At 39.3% G+C, this 27,356-nt stretch overlaps 1 protein-coding gene across 2 annotated transcripts; it reads right to left on the reverse strand.

Annotated features, from left to right (window-relative positions):
• Positions 1 to 308: 308 nt before the first annotated feature.
• On the reverse strand, positions 309 to 25,016 carry peb (zinc finger protein pebbled). Of its 2 annotated transcripts, none has more exons than XM_015515018.2 (4): positions 24,763 to 25,016; positions 5,117 to 7,225; positions 4,170 to 4,983; positions 309 to 3,308 (listed from the first exon to the last, which is right to left on the reverse strand). In XM_015515018.2, the coding sequence occupies exons 2-4, from the start codon at positions 7,216 to 7,218 to the stop codon at positions 2,886 to 2,888; spliced, it is 3,339 nt and encodes a 1,112-aa protein (XP_015370504.2). In that variant the 5' UTR covers positions 7,219 to 7,225; positions 24,763 to 25,016; the 3' UTR covers positions 309 to 2,885. The 2 variants fall into 2 exon arrangements, with proteins under 2 accessions (XP_015370504.2, XP_015370513.2); XM_015515027.2 differs by lacking the exon at positions 24,763 to 25,016 and adding an exon at positions 21,215 to 21,361.
• Between the last annotated feature and the right edge of the window lie 2,340 nt (positions 25,017 to 27,356).

A 27,356-nucleotide genomic window follows, 5' to 3' on the forward strand; every position in this document is an offset into this window, starting at 1 on the left:
AGTATAGTTGTTCTTGGAATTTTTTTTATGCCTACACTGTGACTGTATTTTCTACGACACGTTTACACCACTTATACTTACCAGTTACCATCAAATACTTACCTCGTCAAACCATCCGAACGCGAGAACAGCACGACGTGACATTTCACTGCTGTGACAATAATTATTGTTGTATTATAATAAAAATAATGTTGTGAATTAGACGTTCATGGAAAGAATGAGAAAATGGTTCATTGGACAATCCCTTATAACACTATGTATAAACAATATATTTTCGGGGATTAATGATAAATAACAACGCAACAAAATTCACTCACACTGAAGTTTATTTTACTTCTCAAAAACAAACTTTTATAAATTAATAATAAATACAATATCATATACGATTTCTTTTTAAATTATTGCTTTTTTGCTTATATTATTATAATAATCGGAGTTCAAACACACAATAGAACTACGAGATAAATAATATAATAAATTAATTTAAATATAGGTAATGATTAATATTGCTTTAGCACTGTCTATATTACTATACATAAGAAATTATAATTAAGGTATACATTCGCGTTTAGTCTATATAAATAAAATAATGTTGGCGACTGTTTAATAATGGTATATAATAATAATAATAATAATAATGGGACAAACTTTAACCAATATGTATATAACGACTAGTATCACTTGCATAAAATAATAACCACGAAAAAAAAAAAGATAAAATATGTCAACTTACACACGTTATAATATTATAAAAATATCATGTAGGTATATACATAAAAAGAAAAATGAGATGAAAAAAAATGTTTACAGTCTGGAAAAAAAATGTATCTAAATATAAGTAAATAATAATTATTGGTTAAAAAGTTATAAACCTTTATAATAATATTATGATGGTTTTGGAACAAAGAGGAATGTACAGAGAGGAAGAAAAGGGATGTGCCTTACATAACTAAAAACTATATCTAACCACGTTTGTTATCAATACGATATTAGGTATTATTATGGCCAAAAACGTCGAGGGCTCAGTACATATATTTTTTGCACTATTATTATATTAAATTATTTCATTAAAATACATCTCTCGCTCGACTAGATTTTTTTATTTAAAATTAATTTTTTTTTTCATTATTTTTTAGTTTAATTTTTTTAATGCACAGTTAATAATAATAGTGCATCCCGAAATTGACGAATAATAATAAATATAATAATGAATAAAACAGTGCTTTATAATATAATATAATATAGTACATGGCATACACTCACACACTCACACACATATACATGCATATTATGTATATCAATAAAATCTAGTATTACTAATACATAATTAAACATTTCTAGAAGTATATAATTCAATAAATCATAATATACATTAATGTCAGCTATAGGATAACAACCACGTTTATATGTAGTAATAATATTATTATTGATGGTAAATTATTTTATGATTTCTTTTTACAGAAATTTTACAGTAATATATATATATACGTTGGTGCAGTCACGTCAGACTTGCAAATTTCAAAAACAACGAAACCGCACGCGGTACCGCTTCTGGTGTCAAAAAAAAAATTGTTATTTAGGTATAGTGAGTAACACACTTAAAACTAAGCAAACCAATAGTATATATATAATGGGGTGGGTTAGGGTGTGTCTGTACAAGTTATTTTATTAGTTCAGATTTAATTCTCCGGGACATGGACGTTTTTTTACGCGGTCATTTGATCTAACCTAACCTACACAGGGCTCGAGAAACCTATGAGCGCGTGTGTACGTTTGGTTGCGTGTCAATCCGGCGATCGACGTTGCAGCCGACACGGTCGAAATTGCATATGGCGAGACAGTGCGGACGCGAGTCGAAAGATTCTTTTGCCGAATAATATTTCCGACCAATCCAGAGATTCCCGTAAAAGAAGTAAAAGTTAATGCAGAACGAACGAAAAAAAAAAAAAACTTTAAACCCGCGAGACTGTCGAGTGGGCGTTTACTTGCCCGATGGTGATGGGCAAGTAAACGCGAACTCGAGACGTTCTCGGGCGAGCGTACCGAGAGAGGAACATAACAGAACGAAAGAAAGAACAAATAAGTAATCAAAAACAAAAATAATAATACCAGTAACGCGGTGGTTGGTCGTCGTACACACGGCGAAACATGATGGTAATAAAAAAAAAAAAAATCGGTATTAAATATTTTTTGTATTATCGACATCGACGACCTTAGCAGCAGCGGCCGACCAGATCGTTTTCCCTAGTGGTGGTGGTGGTGGGTTTTAAATGCCGTAGACGTCAAAAACGACTTAGGAGATCGAGTCGGTATCGAAAAGAAGAAACGCCAACGCAGTCTCTCATTTTTGGGTACCGACTCGGTCTCGTCCATTACACTACTGACGATACCAACAACTATGATATACCACTAAACTCGCCTAAAATACTAAAACTACTCTAACGATACACAACGGATCCGAGAAACCGTTTCAATGATAAACAGTTTGAAATACAATTTACGTTCTTAAAATTAATGATAATAATAATAATGATATTTATTGTAGACGCTCAGAGGCCAATTCTTACAATAATATCGACTAAAATTTAATAAGGCAACAACGGTCAGCCAATAACACGATTGGAGTATATATAGTAATATACGGCAAAACGCGTATTTTCTTATAATATAATTTATGATAAAATAATAATAATAATAATATTTACTTAACACTATGATATTATAGTCGTCGTCTACGTCGACGACACACACGCTCTCTCTCACTCTCTCTCTCTCTCTCTCTCTCTATGCATAGGTATTGGTTCATAATAATTATAATAGTAATATTATGTGTGTAAAATTATTGACAAAATCATCATACACAAGTGGACCGACCACCACGGCCTCTAGTCGCTGCAGCTGCTTTTGATTCCCAGCATTTTGGCCGCGTCTTCGGGCGACTTTGTCTGCAACACCTGATCGATGACGGTGCTGTCGCGGATGCCGAGCAGCGTGCCGATCAGGCCCGTGTCGGTCCGGCTGCCGCAGCAGTCGTCGTAACCGTTGACCGAACCGTTCGGCGGAGGCGTGCTCGGAGGACTGGCCGACCTTCGTTCGTGGTCGCTACCTGCCCCAGCGCCGCCGGCCCCGTACTGCTGGTCTTGGCAACCGCCGTGCTTTTTGGCTATGTGCCGGACCATGCTGTGCTTCAACGTGAACCGGCGCTTGCACGACATGCACGCGAACGGCTGTTCCTTGGTGTGGGTGCGCATGTGCCGGCGCAGGTCCTCGGCCGAGTAGAAACGGTGCAGACAGAACGCGCAAAGCACCTGAGAAACGGAAACAAAAAAAAAAAAAAAAAAACGATTTATAGTATCAGTTACAGCGTATGCGTGTACCTACATATTAAATAACTCAATATATTATAACATTATTATATTATGATTGTAAAGAAATTGCTGAAAAGAAGTAATATTGATTTTCAAATCTGAAGCAGAAAAGTCTTCTGAAAAATGCCATGCCCAAATCGGACATTGAATAAATAGTTTTCATTGATAATATTCATCATTTGAAGTTTAGCCTATTGGAGCGAGTAGCGAACATGTAACTTTTAGTGTAATTTTTATTCAAAAACACAAAATTTTAATTCAGAAATATTAAAAGAGAAATCTGATCTGATTAGATCAACTGTAATAAATAATTAAGTTTGTTTACTATAATAATAATAATTTATTTACATTTATTTAAGCATTATGCTTAAAGGGGAGTTGCAAAATGATATATCGTTGTATATAATTATTTGTTTTGCTAAATAAATTAAATATTGTTATTATTTATAAAAAGTATTATGTAATATCGTATCTATATTTAAATACATACATTGCTTGCGGAATTTTGATTCTAAATAAACAGAAATCAATTTAATTTTTTTTTATCAAGTACTTTTTATAATTATTTAGAATCGTGAAAAAATTGAATTAGTAAAACAATAAATTGAATAATTATGAAATAGTAAAAAAAAAAAAAGGTCAACAATAAAGCGCGATGGAAACGATAGAACTACAATAACTATAAATCCAGATAAAAACAAACGTGCATGTTGGTTTATTGAATTGTAATTTTTTTAATTGAAATCACTAATAATAATATCATAATCAACATAAAACGATAGTATACGGAGTGCAACCAACCTTCCTGTTTTCCACGTCGTCTTGTTTGACGGCCGACGAGTCATGGTCGTTGTCCATGGCTCCCTGCGATACCAGTATCTCGTAACACTCTGCGTGGTCAATCCGGATGTGGTCCAGAGCGCCCTGCCTGTCCAGGTAGCTGCTGTCGCACAGATGACACTTGAAACACGGTTCGGATCCGGTGACCGTGTTGGACGGGGTGGTACTGGTGGCGGCGGCGGCGGCTGATGTCGGGGTTGTGGTGTTGGCCGTGGTGGTGGTCGCAGTGGCCGCGTTGTTGCCGCACCATCCGTTGAACATGGTCATCGAGTAGTCGCGTTCCGACTCACCACCGTCGTCCTCGGTGCCGTCACCGCCTCGTTCGTCATCCTCTCCCGCGCCGCCGCCGTTCTTGTCAAAGTGCACCCGATTGATGTGGCTGATCAGGTTCTTCCGCTTGGAAAACGTCACGTTCGGGCACGAAGTGCATTTGTACGCGTTCTTGGCGTCGGTCGGCGCCACGGCGGTCGTCTCGTTGTCGGACGACGCGGCCGACTTGCTGGGCGGAGTGCAATGCAGGCGCAGGATGTGTCGGTCGCGGTTTGACTTGGTCGAGAACGACAGCGGACAGTGTTTGCACTGGTACGGTTTTTCGCCCGTGTGCGTGCGAATGTGTCTTTTCAGTGATGAAGTCCACGGGAACGACAGGTAACAGAACGGGCACAACACTCTGTTGGGCGCGGCCGCGTAAGCACTGACCTTCTTCCGCTTCTCCCTGTTCTCGTCCTTGTCAGTGTTGAAATTTATGTCTATGTTGTTGTTGACGGCGTTGATACTGTCGGCAAAAAAAACAAAAAAAAAAAATTGTAAGTAAATTATTTAAACTCGTCACTGCAGCATGCACATTATATGTACATATCAGCGATCTTATTGAAGTTTTTCTTTTTCAATTCGTTTTTTTAACTTACCTAGAACCGTCGTTTTCGGAATAACTAGCAGCCTCGCTGTGTTCTTCTTCACTGCTTGTCACCTCGTTGTGGTCCTCGTCGGATCTGGTGAACTGCGGAAATGTCTGGTGCGAAGCGTTGTCCAGCAGTCTGGAGACACTGACCAGATCGGCGGATTCCTCTTTGACCTCTGCGCACTTTTCTTTGACCCCGGCGGGTTTGTTTTGCTCAACGCCGTCTTCTACTATGACGAGTTTGTCCTCCTCCTCCACTACGTCGTCATCTTCTTCTTCCTCGTCCACTTCCTCTTCGGTGCGCAGCAGCTGTTCTGACGGCCGACATTTTAGCGACAAGGCCATTTTCACTTGATCCGATATCGGCGACGTGTCCTGCTGTTCTTGTTTGACGGCCGAGAACTGTGGTTCTGACTTGGACGACAACGACCTGGGTTTCTTGTGCCAATCGGTCGGGTGTTGGTTTTTTACGTGTCGGTCGCGGTTGGATTTCAACGTGAACGCACGTTTGCACGTCTCGCAGACATGAGGCCTGTCCGTCCTGAACCGTCTCTGCTTGGGCACCAAAATACCGTTTTTCATCACCAACCGCAACCCGTTGCTGTCCTTGTTTGGTTTCTGCGCAACGTCCACGGACGTTGGTGCCGGTGGCGGAGGCGGCAAGGCAGCGGGCTCGGGGGTCTCCGGCTTTGGCGGTACAACGGTGTCTGCCGACTCTTGTGCCGGGACGACCACCGGTTCGTTCATCTGCCGCATTGCGCGAATCATGTCGACGGTTAGTGGTATGGGTAACATGCGTTCTGCGGCCGGGTACATCCCGTTGAAGAACATGCGGTGCTCGTTGAGGAAATACGCGTGCAAAGGCGTGGGTAACGACAGGTCCATGAAACCGGGCGGGGCGTGCGGCACGAATTGCTCGCGGAACGCCATCGTCGCGGTCTGTTTGGCGTCCTCCTCGTCCGTGAGATCACTGGCTACGACGGCGGCGGCGGCGGATGACGACGAACTCTTGTTGTTGATGGACAAATCTTGCGGCTCGCATTCCAAGTCCTGTTTGAAACGCTTCATGCTCAGGTCCAGCGGCTCGTCGTACTCGTCCTCGTCGTCCTCCGAGCTCTTTTGCCCGGACGATTCGTACTGGGAATAGTCCGTCGTCGTCTGATTGTGGTGCTGCAAGCGCAGGTGGTGGTACAGTTCTTCGCTCTTGTCGGCGGTCGCATCGTCATTGGTCGACTGTGCCGACCCAATCGGTTTTTCTTCGTTCTTGAACAGAATCGATGCCTTCACCTCGGCGTTGGATGCCTTGTGTATGGTGCGCAGGTGCCGTTCGCAGTTGGCTTTTGTGGTGAACGCATACGAACACTTTTTGCACACGTACGGCGTCTCGCCCGTGTGGCCCTTCATGTGGTGGTTCAGCGACGCCTTTTCAGTGCTTGCGAACTCGCATATATTGCACGCGTACATGCCATTGGTGGACTTGTTGTGGCTGGACGAGTTGTGGCCCTTGAGCGCTCGAAGGTTACCGAACACGGTCGAGCACAGCCTGCACGCGTACGTGCGCTTGGCTTTCATGTGACCGTTGCTGCCCCGCTTGTTGGCCGGCGAGTGTGACATAAAACCACCACCGGCCACGGACAGAGGGATCTCTTCCTTGGGCGAGCCCCCGAAATACGAGTCCTTGTCGGACGGATATCCATCGCTAAAGTCCGTGCTGCACGTCGAGTCACCGTTGTACGAAGACTTGACCGGTGTGACGTGGGCGAGTTCCGGGCTGTTGTTGAACGAAGCCGTTTTCGCCGGTGACTTTGCGGTGAATGCCGCGCTGTTATTATTGTTGTTGTTATTACTACTGTTATTGTTGTTGTTGTTGTTGTTGTTGTTATTGTTGTTTATGCTGTTGTTGTTATTGAACTCGCGATAAAACGTTTTAGCGGTCAGGTTTTGTGGTTTCAAGTCCATGTGGACGGTCTGCAAGTGCAGACGCATACTGTACGTAGTCGAAAACATGGCGTTGCACACGGGACACCGGCTTTCCCTTTTCGTGTCCAAGACGGAATTGCAGAACAACCTTTGTCGCAGATTATCTACGCGCAACATTTCCGATGACATTTCAGACCTGAAACAGATGCGAATAATACTCTTATAATGATATATTAAATACAACGGACGAGTCGTGGAATGATGTTGGTATGGACATTTTTTTTAAAAAGCTGAGACGAGCAGTCAAACGCTGGCGGGCGCGTCGTGGCCAGCGGGTGTGTAAATCGATTTGACAAGAGAACGAAATATATATAATATGCAAACGTGGTTAAGAAGAGGAGGAAGAGAACGTCGACGCGGGCCGTTCGGGCGATACATTCGGTCAGCATGGCAACGAGCGTTTATATATTATAGTAACAAAAGTTCAACCGCCCTTGTGATGTACACACGCACACACAGACAACACGGCGTACCAATTCGTCGGTGTGTGTGTGTGTGCGGGCGAGAGAGAAGAAAGGTCGACCCGTTCGAGTTCATTCGTCGTCATACGTATATTTAAAAAATGTATGATACGCGTGGCGTGTGTATGACGACAAGGTGCGATTATTGTAATATTGTATACAAAATTACGCACGCACACACACACACACACACACATGTGCAATATAAATGTTACCTATATATGATCTATGTGCACAAACACACACACAAGAGAAGTGGCATACGAAACAACCACCAGCAGGTGTTTGCATATGGGCAAAACAAAAAACGGAAGCTAAAATATTATCGGTTCTATATTATACTATAATATTACTATAATATAGGTACAGCCGGATGGATATGCTTGCCGATCGATAGTCGTGACAAAAACAGCGGGATTTAAGTCCGTCGCTCACTCACCTCTCCGATGACGAGATACACATACAAATTGAGTGAATTAATCGGCCGTTCGGTGCGGTTATTACACGTAATACGCGCTGCAGTTGTACACTTGTAGTAATCGACCATATTATATATAATGATATAATATATTATAATAATAGTATATAATATAATAATCATAACGATCGACACCACAATGACGATATGATAATGATGGACCCGGGACCATTCGAATGTATATTAAAGTGTAAGGGGGGAAGGAATCGAAGCAAATATAATATATTATGTAGCTGCCAACACGTCGAGCGGGTGTGCGCTGACGTCGTTGGCCTTTGACACACCGGCTTGGGGTCCGCCGTCGCGAGGGCTGCATCCTCCTCCCCCAGCACAAATCGAACAACAATAATCTTTTAATAACAATAATGCACTGGCGGCGCCTAAACCAGCGCACGAGCGCCCCGCCAATATAACAATATAATAATAATAGTAATAATAATAATATAATAACACCACGCGTCGTCGGGGGATGCGACGGCCGCCACGAGTCCGGTTTGGAATTTCATATCTCCCCGAGGGACGCTGCTGCCTGCTGTCCGATTGTGTTGTCGCCGTTACCTTAGTCACTATATCGTATTAAACGCTCTTTAATAAAAACACACGCATATACTTTTCAATTACTTTAATCGGCGGGGTTAGGAGACCATATGCTTATCATATGGTTGATTACCGCCCATGGCTTTGGTTACGTCAATTTAATTTTTTAATATTTTTCGCGTATACCGCCTACTCATCCTTTTAAGTCAATTGGAAAATATCTTACTGTGGGAAAATATAAGCTGTCACGCGTATAACGTTTGCAAGACCAAACACGTTTTTACTGCAATGTTCAAAATTCAGTTTTCGTAGTTTGGTAGTTGTTGGATATTATTATTCATGTCGACGAAAAAGTACTTGTCTATGTGTAAAAGGATTAAAAATCGTCGTAAATCAAACTTTTGTCATTACCGAACACTGTTACTATTGCATAATAATAAACAATATAGGTTAGTATATTATGAGGTGTTGGAAAAATCTGTTTGGCCGATGACGGTCGGTCGGGGTGTATATTAGTAATAATAATCACGAACCGTAGCTTTCGATCCAATTACATTAATTATATCATTCGGCCTGCTGCAACGGAGGCAAATCGAATTGTGCTGAGTTTTTCATTATTTTTTTTATGGCCCGCACAGGTAAGTCACGGGAAAAAACGAGCGAGGGTGTGTGTATACACAAACATTAATGTTGTTACGAGTCCGCGGCGCCCTTTTCGACGGCGTCGTCATCGAGGGGGATGTAGTCACCCCCATAGATACGGCGTGTGTTTATGGAACACAACAATAATTTAACGACAGCTTCACATTTGTTATTGTTATTATTAAATAGCGGTGTGGTGGCAAAAAGCCGATCGGCGGCGCTAATAATCCAACGCGTGCGTAATGTTATCGACATATTGTTATCTTGTGACATTGTTAAATCGTTAAAACACTTTTCATTTTACATATTGTATACATAAGTGACGATCCACTTTACTATAGTCAAAAGGAACTTATTACGCTAGTTTTCATAGTTAATTTTTTTTTAGAAAATAATCATTATTTATCCATTTTGTTGTCAATGTGGTTTATAATATAGTGTCTTTTAAATTTTTAATAACATATAACAATAGCTAATTTTGTATATAATTATATCGGAAGCAGAATATGGTTTTCTGAAACTGAATTATTAATTATTTAATATCTGCAGGTATTAAACAATAAGTTAGTGGTTAGAATTAAATAATTTTTAGTCTGGATGAGCGAATAACTTTTGAGCCCTATTTTAATATAAATACTCTAAAAAAAAATCCAAGTAATGGATAGGAAAATTAGCGTAGTTATAGTGTTTGATGTTTTTCGTGAGACATTATACACACACATATATGTATTAATATAATTGTGTATTATTCTTCGATGTTTCTCTAGGTCTTCCGGGAACGATGTTTTCGCCTCAAATTATAATATTTTCAAAGATGAACGAGTAATTATTATTATCGCGTTCCGCGCTAAGTCGCGTCCGTACAATAATATCGTAACACACATACGCAAGAATATAAATAAGAGAGGAAGGAAAACAACAAAATACACGCGCGTATAATAATAATAATCTCACAGAACCTCGTGTGTGTGGTTACAGGACCGGTGAACCGTACAAGGCGAGCACGCATGCAGACGACGTCGTTCGTATAATGTGTATAAAATAATATAATATTATCGTGTTTGTACTCGCGAATTGGTCTGGGCACGATAATTGCGTATGCAGGCGGCCGGGATTTTTCCCAAGGTATACTACTCCTACATAATATTATATATTATAGTCTCCTCTGTGTGTGGATGTGTGTGTGTGGTGATCAAAGATGGCGACGGATGCTGGTCATTGATGGGAAACAAAACGCACACACACACGTGCGCGCGACGTGTAATAAAGGTCTTTTGTACACACACACACACACTCACGTACTTACGAGCAGTCATGGAGGACACGGTAATAATAATTATAAGCCCACCGCCGCCCGCCCTCTCGCGAGAGCAGTAATACATAAAAGCGAGCGCGGTGGGGCGAGAAAGACCAGTCGTTTTTCTCAAGATCGTCCGGTGGCGATTACGTCTTGCCCACCCCCTCCCCAGCCCCACGACACAAAAAAAAATAACCTATGCGTGTTCTCGCCCGCGGACCGTCTCCTAAACTATATAAGTACACATTATATTATTATTATCATTATTATTATTATTATTATTATTATTATTATTATTGTCATTATTGTTGTTATTATTATGTTTAAGAACTCGAGCGCGGTTGACCTTTCCCAAAACGTCCGGTTTAGTTTTCCGATTGACGAGATTGGTTTGTTTGTAAATAATAATATATTCTAAAACGTTTAGTACGTCATCGGTTAATGCGCACAAAATTAATTTCTAATATATTTATTTTTAGTTTTGTAAAAGCTATCGAACAACGCGGCCAACCTACGTGGTCCCTTCAAATTTTCGAGGTACTTATATAATTAGTTGCATATAAATTATAAAGATCATGATAAAATATTTTATATTTCCGATTTTCTTCCAACAGAAGGTTTCTATTTTAGCTGCTTTGCAACACCGAGATCAAACGCCAGTTCCTAGTCAAACTAATTTATAGGTAAAGTGGTCAATTTGACAATACTGTAATATACAATTTTATTCTATGAACTTTCCTCTAATATTACAAATCAAATTTTAAAACATTTTAAAAAAATTAATCGATAAGAAGATCGAGCAAATTATACCCTACGTCACTGCACGTAACACCAATCTCACGATGAGCTGTAACTAATAGTCGATCGACCTTCATGCATTGTTATGAACATATATTTTCAAGTCAGTTATTACTAATTAGTTTAATTTTTAATTTATGAACTATAAATTATGATTTTTGCTCGCGATTTGTCTCTTTTTTTCAAACAACTAAGACGTGTTAAACTGTAAAATATTATCAAATTATTATTTTAAATAATTAAGTTTTGTTAGTCGGAACACGGACCGATTTTGTCATGGCAAGGCAATGTTTTAACAGTTTTTAATCGAAATTTGTTTAACGTCAGTTATTTGTGTTCTCGTCATCTTGAAACGTCCTCGGTTGCACGCGCCAGGAAAGTAATATTTTGCATTTTCAATGTCGATCCAAGAGCTGTAGACGGCGAATAATATACTTATGTATTATTATAATTTTGTCAATATTTTGGAAACGCAAATCGTTTGTTTGCGTTGCGACAATCGTCACGCACTATACATACACAAAATATACACATGAATAACCGATATCGTGTATTGTACATGAAATAATAAAAATAATAAAAATATTATATACAATGCAGTCGAGAACACACTCGCGTGTCCGTGACCTTCGGTCCGAGATTTTTGGTCTACGGTGTTTATTTTTCGTCTCCGATGATAAATTATATATTATTATTTATATCATATAATTAAAACGATATTATATTATATCCCTGATAAACGTGGCACAACCGCACGCATTCCTTTAATGTACATATACTTACCGACTTACCGTGTATGATGTGTATAATGTAAATATAGGTATAAGTACTCAAGTAGAAGGTAGAGCGTATAATATTAATATGATGGAGCGCGCCAGACGACCGATCTCCATCAAAGACGATTATATTACTGCTGATACGCGAGAATAGTGTCGTATAATAATATTGTGATTACAATAATATCAAATTAATAATGTGCAATATGGAACACGAGACGGAACAGCTCCGACCGCTAAACGATTATAAGACGTATCATACTAATAAAATTGTCGGTCACAACGGTTAAAAAAAAAAATAAAAACACTACCGCCGAGAGATAGAAAAACGCACCGTCGTAGTTAACAGTATTTTTATTTTTCGATGCGAATCGCGAATTATTGGAAATCGAGTGTAGTACACACGGCCGGTGTACTCATAAAATTATGATTTATGGTTATTATGCATGACGTGTATAAAATGCAGCGAAATATAACGACGACTCGAGAGGATAAACATCACCTCGCGGGACAATTTGAAAATACGTCTAATTGCTGTTAAACCGTCCTCGTCGGCCGGAGAGCGTAAAAACGGTGATTTTTTTGTTCCTGTTTACCGACATGTTCGTCGCGCGTATTTGAATAGAATTAAAAACTGTTGGCTCAACGATTTCGATCGAGGCGAAAAGTACCTATATAAAGATGGAAAAAAAATATTTACACAAAAATATGATATTAATAATATCATACACATTATAATAATATTATATGTTACGCTCCTCATCGTTTATCATATCGCGTATACACGCGGTCGAACGTAAATAATTACTGTCGGGCTTAATATTATTATTATTATGATTATGTTTTTTCTCTCTGGGTATACACGTTTTTAGCGATATATTGTTTACAGTTCGTATTTTTTTCCGCCGGTATTCTTTATATTATTATGTAGTAGAATAAAACAATATTATGTGTGCGTTATGAGTAATTTCTGCTGTCATTAAGATTAAAAGACGCGCATGAAATTGCACATTATGCGACATCATAATATATTGTATTCTGTCCGATCCAACTGCGCAAACTGTTTCAGAATATTTTCAATAACTGCAGTGCGAGCGATCGATATCCAATGATCTACTTAACTCTTATCATTGGTGTGTTTTACATAACGAAGAGCCAAACTACGCGTGTCGGGTGTGTGACACTTGTGCTTTTTATTTTTATTACGTGTTGTGTGTGTATACTCTATATTATCATGTCAATTGGGCTTACCGCGGCGTGAAGGATATTTCTATAGCATAAGTTTGCATGTAAGTATAGGTAACCACGTTGTAATATGTTTTATATAAGTCAAAAATTGTATAGACTACACGGTGTTCATTATAAAAAAAAAATAACTATAGAGAATGGTGATTTTTATTCTACGTACAGGAATTATGATGCAGTCGAAGTCTTGAAATATTATTACACTCAGTGAATGATCTCAAAATTGAAAATTGGTAGAAAATATGTCAAGTTTGTTCACGCAACAGCCGGAGGCATTATTAACATCGCAACGTACATACTATTATATTGACGTTATTATTTTAGGTTTTAAAGAAAAATCCTGTTTTGGTATGACGCGCAAAACAAACATCTGTTATGAACATTCGGAGTCGTTGAATTCGTCATATACGCGAAAGGATATTTACAATAATTTCATATTATTATATTGTAGCTCGTCGGTCGTATAATACGGTAATATTTCTGCACACGTTACACTTCGAAGTTGCGTCGAACGGATCTCGTCGGTGAGGCACAGCCAACCAGCTTGCAGTCGCGTCAGCTTCCCGCGCAGGGAAATAAACGACCGAATATTATTAATTACATCGAACGAATTTGAATGGAGAAAAAACGAGTGCAAGTACCGAACTGTATAAATAATATTATTATTATAATATTCTTATTCGTTACGCGGGTATAATTTTTATTTTTTCGTTTTACCGACGACGCGCATAATATTATTAATAATAATAATGATAATCATATAATTACACTTCGTCGGCTGCAGCAGTATAATAATAATAGCGAGCGTTATTATAATATTATATAGTTAGGTATACTGACTGTTGCAGGTACAGACACGAACGCAGCTGTTTTTCAGAGCAATGATCTGCGGGGCACGTGCTGCTGCTGTCCCGCGTACAGCTGCACAGTCACCTGGATAACCACCCACTACTTCTATATCATATAATAATGTAGGTTATATACCTGTATATTATACCACATTATAGTCTATAGTCTACATACATATAGTACATAGCACACACACACACACACTCACATAAGGTCATATATATATATATTATGCATATCATATATAGGCGCACACGCCTCAAGATGATAATGGTACACGCACTGCAAACACCTTTTTTCCGTTTGTTTTTTCCCCGTTTAATTTTTGTAATAATTTTTTAATTTTTTTTTTTTTTTTGGTGTTCGCCGCGACGGAGCGATTCGAAACTCCGGCGGCAGAAGCGGCCCCGCGCAAACAACGCGACGGCGCGTTTCTTTTGACACGGCTTGTGTAAATAATAGTATAATATTATAATAGTTTGTGTTTTTTTTTGTCTCCTCACGACACCAAATAATACTACAATATACGATATTACAACATATACACACAAACGGGCGCGCACGGATGGAGTGTCGTCGTCGTCGTATGAAAAAAATTTTAAAATGACGTAGTTCCACGCACTCAAAAACCAATAAATCGTACATTATAGATTACAGCGCTCAATAACACAATATGACAAGTCGAGTCAGCGGTATATTATTCTTAAACAATATTGCGCGAGTCGTATAACACCGGCGAAGTCAACGACGAGTTTCCCCGCATTTAGATAGGTAGGTAGGTATACAATGGAAGATTTTCAGGAGGTTAAACCTCTAAACAGAAGAAAAAATAGGTAATAACTAATAACAAACAATAGTTTGCCCAAACCACGTGTGTAGATAAAAAAATCAAAAACACTTTTGGCGATATTTCATCTAATACATAATATGGGTATAATTCCAGCCTGCAGGTAATAATATCGTTGTCATCACAAGTCGCAGAACGATTGCGAAACCGATTTTGATTTTTGGAGTTTATGCCATAATAAACCGAGTGCACATAATATACATTTGGTACATTAGTGTTAGATTGAGGTACATAAATGCTGTACATTTAATATAATTATGTCATGCTGACATGCTGTTTGTAGCACAATTATTATGATTCGAGATCGAGTAAAAAAAAATTGACCTTATCGATGTAATATGTATATTAAATAAAATACGGCGAGAATAGGTAGGTGTTTTTTTTTGTGTTTCACTGATATGATATTTATTACACGTGTTCGCAATTTTTTGGACAGTACGTTATATCGATGGCTAAGCACGAAAAACCACGCTCTGTAACCGAGATAATATTATTGTAAATGTTACGGAAGAAAATAATTTTTTTTCAAATATCATCTTTCGATGAAGGCCATGAGCGATAAATATTACTATCGTGATTACGGCGAGTACAATAGGTGTAATTCCGCGATAGGTATTATTTTATCTGAAAATAGATCTACAAGTTTAATCTACAGTAACGGACTCGTGTGTATTATAGTGTAGTAGAGAACGGATGCAGAATAACGTCACAGATGAAAACAATACGATAGCGAACTAAATATTTGGGTTTCCGAAAGGATTCCATCGTTTTGTGGTCATAAACCCCCACGACCACAACAAAACGATCTCAATACTCGACCATAAAGGCACGATGCGAAAATAATTGTGAGATTATATTTGGTTTACTAATTACTAGTATATTTAAAATACCCTACTGTTTCTCACTGTTCATATTAATTCAAAGTAAATACTCATTATTATTTTAATGAAAAATATTAAATTTTTTGGGGAAAACAAATATTAATAATTTCGGATAATCTAAATTGTTTGTACTTTCCTCTTGGTACATTTGTCGATTAGTTCTATACTTCAATCTATACAATACTTCGATAATTATAGTTAAATTTTGATTTCTCAATCTACTTGATTTCTCGTTTCACATTTTCAGTAATAATAAATCGGAAAACATTTCTAAGCTACAGGTAATGAATTTCTATACATATAAGTATAACCAAAACAAATTGTAAGTCCCTTATTGCCGCCTTATGCAGTGCACCAACATCCGTTTGGGGTTATCCTTATCACTGTACAAGAACAGAAATTATAAACAAAACTCGAGCGTTCTAACAAAAATTATAAAGAATGATTTCAAATGGACTCTGAACACCAACTTTAAGTTATCTCTAAATTTCAATCAAATATTAGGTACATCAATACACTTCAAGCATTTCAACGACAAGTTAGCTGCGCGAAATGTATCGGCTCAAATGTGGATGACATTATTATATGATAAAATCAAAATAATAAAAAAAGACAACAATGTTAATAATTACTATTTTTAATAATTTTACCTATTATTATTATTATATTTAATTCGTATAACATTAAGAAATGTATTTTTATAGTAAATGATTAGTCCAATCTAAGATTGGATTTAGATAACTAATTCCGGATTGCGTAACCTGTCACTAAAAATTGTACTAATCAATAGTGTGCTAATGGTTCCTGCAGTTTCATGCAACCAGATATAAGTCAGAGAAATTTAGATATTAAATTAAAAACACCTACCATATTTCATAGGACGCTGGCAAGGACGTACGAAAACATAAAAACAATAAAAAAAAATATATAATATACTATGGGTCAGACACCACACCCAGCCGGCGAAAATCGGTCTCTCGCGACGATCGGGGTATGAGGTCATATAAATATCGTGTAATGGTGATAGAGTGTGCGGTGTACTGGTGTGTACGCATTACGCGTTTACACGTATACATTGTATAATAAAGACGATCCCCGATCTGTAGATCGTTCGAACGATCGCCGCCGCCAGGACGACGAAACCGAACCAGTTCAGTCGCCGTCGCGGCGGTGCTGTACCGGAATCTCCAGAGGCAGACGACAGCGACACCGACCGTCGTCGCGTCTCCGGCGTCGGCTGCGACGTTTTAACGACGCGTGTAATTGACCCGCCGCCACACCGAGGCGCCTCCGCCTGCGCTCGCCCATTTACTCTCGCCGTCGCCGTATTATTATATTGTCGCATGTTGTTGTTGTCGTCGTTGTTGGTTGTTGTTGTTGTTATATATACATAATATATATTATTTCTATACAATCTTGATTTACGCGATCGTCGTGTAGGCGTTCATCCCCGACAGAAAAACCCTTCGGCGGCAATGTACGTGTAAATACAAACAATTTTGTATGGAGCGAATTGTTGTGGCACGGCACCGTCGTGGGCGCAGGCACGATATTATATTATTATTATTGTTACGAAACACGCCTAACACCCGTCGCCGTATATAGTTCGAAAAGTATTTCCGCACAACGGTGATGGGAAACATTATAAAGGTACAAATAAGGATAATATTCTAAATATTTTATGTTCTACGGACACAGTTTTGGATTCTGAGCGGAGCGGCGAATGAATTGCAGAAAATATAAAGATGTGAATTAGCGTGTTCTTTGTATAACTTTTTGAACAGTAAAAATGCTTCGGTCTTCAACTTCGTTAGGAATCTTAAGTGATAGGAAAATAAATTTATATAGTAAGTACTTTGAGGAGATCGAAGGCGAAAAATTTCTTGTACTTTTTTAATAATTGGGGGAAAAAAAAATAGATTAAAGAAAAACGAAAATTTTCACACGATATACTAGTTTTTAAGAAAATCGGTTCTGTTATTTTCTTTCAAGTACCAACTGCCGATATACCTACCTCAACCTGCTTGGAATGTTCACCAAATATTTAAGTAAGCGTTTTCTATACTGAAGTTAAAACAAAGTATAATTTACGAAATATATTGACCACGCATTTCGGAGTTTTTTTTCCATAAATAACAATTAAAAAATGTGTGCTCAGTCAAGTAGGTAGCTTGAAAATTTAATACATGGTTCCCACATAATATAATAAGTCGCCGTCATCCGACGAATATTCCCGCACGTTCGTTGGGGAAATTATGCGCACACACACGTACACGTTTATTTACCTAGGTAATATTATTTTATATGCTACATATGATTATAGTTTTATTCTTCTCTAGGCGGTCCTCAGTAGCGTTATTTTTAACGGACGTATATATTATTATTATCTTTCGTAGTCGTCGTCACACGCACATAATAACCGAAAAAAAAAATCATTATACATTATATTGTTTCGTTTATATATATTATAATATTATGTTATTATATATTATATTTGCGTCGGGTCTCTCTCGCGCGTTATTTAAGACAAAAGAGGGAAGAGAGGAGTCATCAGAACGACAAACGCGTATCGGCGAGATGGGGTCTTCGTTCCATTGTCTATATACGTGTTCGTAATGAAAAGTATCCGGTTTTCGGCTTCTGGACCGGGTACGGCGGCAGCGGAGCAGAGCGTCGATGAGTGAGGTGACGGCGGCGGGGTGGGGTTTTATCTGTCCGCGGATGAAAGGGGGACGGCGGCGGTGGCGGCATCGAGCGGAAGAGGAGAAGGAGGCGGAGGACGACTACAGGAAAAGAATGAAAAAAAAATAAACGTCGGACCGGACCACATCCTGTGTCTGTGTGAGTATGTGTGTGTGTGAGCGCGTCTTCTTTAACACATATAATATTCTTCCCGAGCTCCCTGTATTCACACACACACACACACACATACACACACATGTATATACATAAGTGCAACGATGCGTCGACGGAGAGAGACTTGGTCCACGCGCGTTATATATTGTATAGGTACCTAATACCTATACCTACCTACATCTATATATATCATTATTACGTCCGTTGCACACACCTATGTGCATTACACCGACGACGTCACCCGAGTGTACGATAATCACACGGTGTAAACCTACGAGTATATAGAATAATAACTACCGCGGTGCTCGTGTATATATGTAAAAACGGAGCACTTGTACGGTTTTCTTGCCGTTTCCTCTTTGCCGGATACGCGCATCCTCACAAGTGTGTCTACCTCGATCTACCTATATCTATAATATATCCTCAACGCGTCCGTTTGCGAGGGTCGCTGATGGAACGGGTGGTGATCGAGACCGGACGGGGTTTAATATTATCGATTTTCTTTAAATATATTGCATATTATGACATAGGAAGTCGCATGGTCGGAAGCGAAAATAATTCGATCGGATCAGAGAAAAACGGCGGAACGACCTCGGCGGTTCGAGCATATCGTCACACGTATGGTGTATAGTATAAATTTGGTGGTTAGCTATGCTAGGTCGTATATTATGCGGTTAGAAACATTATTGGTTTATATATATATATATCCGTCTATATCGCCGTCGCAGCGGCGATCTCGGGATATGCATTTCGGTCGGACGATTCACGTTTCGTTTTTGTTTGTTTGTTGTTTTTTTTTAACGCCGGAAACGTTTCCTATGATTAACCAGTACCGCGATCCACAAACGGGTCGTTTTTGGCCGGGTGAGGGGGGGGCATCGCCGCGAGTAACGACCACAAGGTGCGCGCCGTAACGGTTTTGCGCCAAAGGGTTAAGAGTATTGGTAGGTAGGTACATAGAAAGTGTAAGTGTAAATAGCTTCCGCGTCTTTATAGGTAGGTAGGTACGCGAGTTAAACAAAAAGAGAATACACTCGGAAAGCGGGATGACCAGTTTTTTCACATTGCCTCGATGACCTTTGACAAACGACGTAATAAAATTGAAATGAAAAGGAATATGGAAATTAGGGATTATCGAATGCGCCCCGCGGATCTCGGCGCGAAAGGGTGCACCACGTCGGGTCTCGCGAGGGGGACGCGGAGAAAGAGAGCGAAATAAAAAGCAAGACGGAGAGAGAGAGACGAGAAACGAATAAATGATGATAATATATATATTTTATCTATACGTTCACTAGAGAGTATAATAATGTAATGTATTTTTTTATGCAGAACAAGACTGTTGTTATGAGGACGCGATGGATCACTCGAGACACATTGTAAATGCGCATCGTCGTTTATCTCTGTGACTCGTGGAGAGCCTCTTTCGTCGTATAATGTGTTTCATCATCGTTCGATAGACAGATTAAACGCCACGCTATAGGCACAACATTACTGTATACCTATGTACGTGTTTCTTAATTCTTTCCGATTTCATATTGGACGCCACCGGTGGTGGTTTATCGGTGATAAAGACAACGGAATATTATGATGCAATATTGAATATTTATTATGCAGAAAAACGCGTTCTAGTGCACGGAATATTTTTTTTTCATTTCCCGAGTTTGTTTGTTTGTCACTCGGTTTATTTTTTCTGTTCGAGAGCGTTTCCGGCGAACGGTATACGACTAGTAAATAAAATATTCGACAACAACGACTGCCGCCGAGAAGAACGCGACGAGCAAATTTTAAATAATAATAATAATAATGTTTTTCCCGATCTCGTGTCGTCCGATTCTTTCGTTGTTTCAAAACACTGGGACGAACACAATACTATAATATAACATCGTCGTCGGAACAACAATATCATCATAATGCATCACTTTATGAGGAAAAAAAACGTTAAGCAAGACTCGACGAAAAATATAAATCGAATGCGTATCCGCTGACGCAGGTAAAACCCGGTTACATGCAAATGGACGTGCGACACATACGACCGCATTGTATTAACTCCAGCACGGGTGAAGTCTTCCAGAGACTAGTAAAACAGTAATAAATGTCTTGCAAAATTAAAGTATAATTATGTATAAAATATTTGCTTATAAACTAATAAATATTACAACAATATTGCATAATAGGTACCTACTAATATAATATGAACACTAAAATGAATATTAAATTAAATTGTTAACAAATATAATTGATAACCAACAGAAAGTATTGCAGTTATACAACGATAGTAGAGGTAGTATAAGTAAAAATAATTATGTTAAGGTTTTAAAAATAATTGCACCATAATAAAATGAATAGGTGATTGTGTTTTTTCAATAATAATGATGGCACCTAGGGCCCTGGCTTTTCTTAATCCTAACCTAGTCTGAGCGTAGTGCAAAATGATCGTTTAAACCGTTTTGGAACTAACCTTGTGAAAAGCCGGTAGACATCCGTTCTGAGCAATAACGTTGTACAATAACATGGTAACAATATCGCAGCAGAAAGAGCACGGTGACAGCGTTACAATAATGCATGTCGGTACCGATATCGAACGCCAAAGAGACAAGATTAACGAATAACGACGACGAATTATTGTTTTTAGAGTAGAGAAGATTCGAAGTGTTCTCAAGACATATTATTATTGTTATCGAGAGATAAGGCGGATAATTTTCTGCGATCACTTTTAGGAACTTCAGACAAACATATACACACACTCACAGTATTTACGTATGTGTGTGTGTGTGCTGTCGTTATCTTCAGCTAATACTATATTGCGACCGTGACGTTTGTTTAGGAGATAAATAAAATGAAAAAAAAAACGCGACAAAGAATAATAAAGCTGCGCCCTTTTGCCGGTACCTATATACATTTCGTTTCCCGGCACCCACCGCGGCCGTCGCAAGCAATCGATTATTAGAGGCAGAACAAAAAAAAGAAAAAAATCAATAGATGTAGATTATTCTTATACATATAATGACATTATATCGGGTTAAAAATAAAACACATTTTCCATTGAAATTCAATATTGAAGTACCAATAAAAATTTCAAAGTATCGTGATTATTTTTAATCGTTTTCGTAACACTACCGAGAAATCGTCCGATTTGTTTCCTGAAATTATTGCTCAGGCGTAGGGCGATATTTTCATCTTTTAATTATTAATATTGTGAGTTGAATTACCTATCTCGACTAGAATAGAATAATAACGAATTATGTGATAAACCTCAACATCAAAATACCAACTAAGAAGCTGTAACTCAAGCGAAATAATCATATCGAAACCGAACTTTTTTTATGGAAGTGAAAACCATATATAAAGAAGAATTTAAAAATGTACGAACACTTGTGAATCTTCCCATGTAAATTATATATTATGCTATTTTACATACTTACAACCGTACAGGAGATTCGGGAATATATTTAAAAAGGGTAGTTAGCACAAGAGTATGAATTGTCGATGCGCGAGTAAACTATGCGTTTGGCATGTCGATATTAGTAATTATTAATGCCAGAATTGATGCACTGCAACCGATAACTTTCATTTCCAGGAATATTATTAGATCAAATTGTTTACCGCTCTATACATTTGATATGGTTGAATAAAGGAAGTCTGAGGGAACCAGTTCACGAACGTCCTCGAAAAATGTTGCTGTTAAATCTGCCGTCTTCCTTAAATACGTAATTTAACTATAAAATTATTATTAAACACAAATAGATCGGTCGCTGCGGGCTGGACCGCGGCCGAATAGATTCCGCGCGCTCTGTATATACAGCGGACCACACGATTGCCACACTGTTACCGTTTGTCACTTCCGATGAATAATTATTTGTTTTTATTTTTAAATATTGTATCACACACATGAAAATGCTTTTGATAAATACCCACACGCGTATGCCTGCCTACACGGTACGGGCCGGCGCTGAAGTGGCTCGTCGATATGGTACACAATAATATATCAACTATCGTATTATTGTATAGTCGACACTCGTTGTATATATGTCTATATCAATAATTCTAATATCTAACGTGACAAATAAGTCTTCCTCTCCCACCGTCGTCGCCGCGTAGAGGTATTCGTTAATATTTTAATCAACGTTTTATCTGCTCCTCGGCAGAGACATGTGATCGGCTGCGGCACACCCAGAGAGATGTTTCGTCGACGGCGCGTACTTTCCAAACCCGTATTATTAGACGGCGGCAGATCGATAAAAATATTAATGATGATTCCCATTATTAGATCTCGAAAGGGAGAAAAAAATAATAATAATATCGCACATCTAACGACATATAGAAACAACCTGGATAACAGTCGGAAAAGGATCATTCCAGCTCTCCCGCATACGGCTAATATAATATTATTTTAACTATTTTACACGCCACTAACACACAACAGTAGTTACAGTTATACGGTGTAGCCCGAACGAAATGTTTTTTACCCACACGCTTGGTTATCGGATCGGTACCTGCGTAATTGGATTTGTGAGTACAGAGAAGACTACCAAAGCACCCGCAGCCATGGGAGGTATTTACTTTATGCACGACATTATCGATCGTCAGACGGAAAGTGGTTAGCCGCATTTTTCCGTCGGGGGTGCCGAAAAACCCGGAAAAACTCGCAAAATCTCCGCCGTGAGCTCGGTGAAATGGAAAAAATTTGAAAATGTATTCTGGGCCCCGAGCCGGTGCAGCAACGTCGTCGTGTGCGCTCGTCTCCCCGGACGGCGTGCGCATCCGGTTCTCGCCGGGATCACCGAGCACACGCTATCCAGTTTTCGGAGACGGGCTCGCGCGCGCGCTCCCCCTCAGGTACCGAAAAGGGGTCGAATATTTTCATCGCTATTATTATTTTTATTATTATTACTATTATTTTATTACGATTTTATTGTCATTCAAATCCACCGCTGTGACCCCGGAAAAGAAATACACGCACGATGGCTACCACCTATAGCCTGTAGGTATTGCAACTACCCACGTCCTAGCTAAACCGTCGGCAGCACAATCGAGAGAGACCCCGAGTCTGCGAGCAACCGTCTCGGTACAGACACAGCAATGGTCGGGTGTACGTGTTATTATAATTACAATATCACAATAAATTGTACAATTATTATGTACACGTACATCTCACGTACTACACGCAGATAACCCGCACACCGCATGGTATATATATTGGTATTATAACTCGACGCTATGCCGCCTGTTCGTCGCCGCCGTTCGTAGATTAGTGTAACACAATATTATGATAGAGCAGGTGTGACATAGCTTTGAAAGCAAATATCGCGTCGACGACGACGTATTGGCAATATTATTATTATTATTTATTGCTCAGACAGTCAGACCGTGTAGAATTTGATATTCAAGTCGGCCGAGGAAATTATATTATTACGTGTTTATAATCAGATAACGATATAAATAGCGTCGTCGGTCGTGTCGTACTCGAAGAGCTCAACGACAATAATAATTATTGTCTTGCAGCGCGGGACGTCACTCAACCGTCGGGGACCGACCGGACGGATCGCGTACGACTCGCGGTTTCCCGAGAAAGTCGGTCAGCTGCAGAGTGCAGATCGGCATTTTATTGAAAGCTGACACACCGCGCTGATAACGACGTGTGCACAGTCGTAAACACCGGAGATAATATTTTAAATCTCGAACCGAAAGAGAGTACGAAAATAGTCGGATCGGTATCATATCATTATCGACGACGACGACCGCGACGTTAATAACTCGGTATCGGATGACGGGAAATAGGAAATATGTATTTTTAAACGCGCCTGCTACCTGCCTGCCTCCGATCACAAATACCATGGTAATAAAATAATATTAATTACGACGACGTCTGAAATAGACCCTCGCGGACAACGATAACGATATTCACATCGCGAAATATTCATGTAAAAGTTTTCAACGATTTCAACGTCCCTGATAATTTAATTTTACCACACATTTTTATATTTAATATTGCGTTTTTGTTCTTACCTGTGATGCGAGTTGGTGGTGGATCTCTCGGATGGCGTCACGTATCCTCATGGACGACGGCGGATGCGAGCGAGACCGTCGTCGATCGTACGTAGCGAACGTGTGTCGTCGTCGAAGAGGTGACTGATATCTTCAGCGCGCGAGACAACTGGTGCGCGTGTGCGTATGTGGTACGTGTGGACGCAGGCGCGATGGTCACGGTCCGTTCGGAGCAAACTCCACTGCGGTCGTCGGACACAGCAGCAGCACTGCGGCGGCGGCGGCGGCCGCGTCGCGGGACAGGTTGCACGCGGGGCACCGGGTACAGAGCCGCCGCCGACCAATCCGGACGCGCCCACAGCTCGCCGAGTCCTCCCCTCCGCGCCAATCTTCGCGCCGATCTCTCGATTGATTTGCGTCGGTTACGTGACCGCCGCGCCGCTCAGCGCGCGCGTACCCGGTTCCCCACCACCCACTCAGACCACCCGCCCGCCCCTATGATCATCATCAGTAATGCGGCGGGGAGGGTTGAGCGGCGACGATGGTCGCGATTGCGGGATGAGGGAGGGGGCGACCGTCGTACAGAGTCGGTTGTGTGTTGTATTTTCTCTCCTCTCGTCGCTGTCGACCCGTCGTTTTATTTATTTATTATTATTATTTTTTAAAACTTTTTTACCTCGCTGCGGATGTCGCGCTCGGCGTATTTGTGTGCCACCGCCACCGTCCGATATCGATTTGGAAAAGAAACGCGCGCGCGCGCATCACACACTCGCGCCTGCAACTATATATTATATTGTATATATTTATATACCGTCAGCGGACGCGATAAGTCTAAATTATCGCGGTCGTATGAACTGTGTAATGCGTTCATGTAACATATTATATACAACGGACGGTGTAAATACCACCATATAACAGTTACCTATGGTAGGTATATAATAACATAATGGTATTTATGTCTGGCGGGCTCGTCGCCGGATTTCGATTTAAACATACAACATAACATTATGTTAGGATATAGGCGAATATGGTGCTTGTGCATCTTACGAAATAGACTGTCCAAGAGGTGCAGGAAACGTTTTTAAACGATTTACCACTCCCGATCCATTATCAGACGAAAAACAACTTTTTTCTACAATTTTGAACTTTTAATGGAATATGGTAATATACTATTTAGAAGTTCAAAAGTTGATGAACCTTAATTTACAAACATAGCTTTGCAGATAATAGAGGTAAACTGGTAACACCTTGGAACTACATGTCTGTATATAGTATCTACAGTTCATGAGTGAAACTGACATCATCAGAAGAACAATGTTGCATTGGCAACATACTAAGTGAAAACAATTATGTGACATAAATATAAAGATCATATAAGTTCCCATTCCTGGTATAAAAACATTAAAAACTGTACCTTTAATAATCTTTTTTTTACATTCAGCGGATGAACGTATCCCACCTCTTGATAGTATAGTATGTATAGTGGTGTATATAACTTTATAACGTACATACCTAAATCAAAATCAGCTCATCGTCTTGTAGGCCCATTTAATGATGATGCTGACCTCACCGTCGTCATGCAAAGGTGCAATTAAACGGCAATTGTTTTAATCATATTTTAGATTAAAATATTAATTATCTGCATGTATAGGTTTCTACTGCTGATATAACTTTAGCCACGCCCCCCCCCCCCAAAAAAAATGTTCCTAAGATGCGCTTATATTATGTCACCATGTCTGATGAAGTAGACATTTGCATCCGACTGTTGCGATCGTAAAATTGTTCATTCATTTTAGAGTCTGGTGCATAGATCGAATAAATGGGAGATCACGTCACTGGCAGATCATTGTTTCGGTCTTTCGGATTTTAACAGATTGTCTGCGTGACTGCTGTTTCGATAGATTTTTCCACCCAGCACTGCACATTATATAATATTATAGTGACAATTTATATCAGCTATCAATGAACATTTTTTCAGGTCATCGTGTTACTGTATGATATTTTCATTTTTATAATTTTTTTTCCAAAATGATTAGGTATATGCGTTATATTAATCCGCGCGTTTATAAATATTTATAAATAGACGGCTGATATGCTAGTATGCTATATATTCTACCCTTCATTGCGGCTGCGAACTTCGACGGGTGTACTCGTTTATATTCATATATTATAGTATAGATATTTAGTTATACAGAGAAATAGAAAATAATCATTTATTATTGTAGGATTTTTTTTATGTATAGCAGAATACATTTTTCCGTTCCAGATCTTTGCGGGCGGAGACAATATACTCATGTAGACTCATATACATATTATATATAATTAACTACGACGATATATATTGTAATATTATAATTGTAGGCGTAATTATCTATTTCGTATACATATTATGCCTATATAGGTACAATTTCAATTCATGACGCGAGCATGTGTCTAGGTATTTTATGCGTTTCACATACCTTGACCGTCTTACATGTTTCACCACTTTATTTTTTTTTACTCTTCAGAGCATAATTATTATAAGCTTCGTGTGTGTAGCCCTCCCATCTCCCCCCCCCCCCTTGTTCGTTGTAGTAGTGCAACTACTATAACTAAAGTCAACAATCTTATAATAT

Source organism: Diuraphis noxia, unplaced genomic scaffold (assembly GCF_037042655.1).
Source record: "Diuraphis noxia isolate RWA-SAM2 unplaced genomic scaffold, SU_Dnox_SAM2 contig0003, whole genome shotgun sequence".
NCBI lineage: Eukaryota > Metazoa > Arthropoda > Insecta > Hemiptera > Aphididae > Diuraphis > Diuraphis noxia.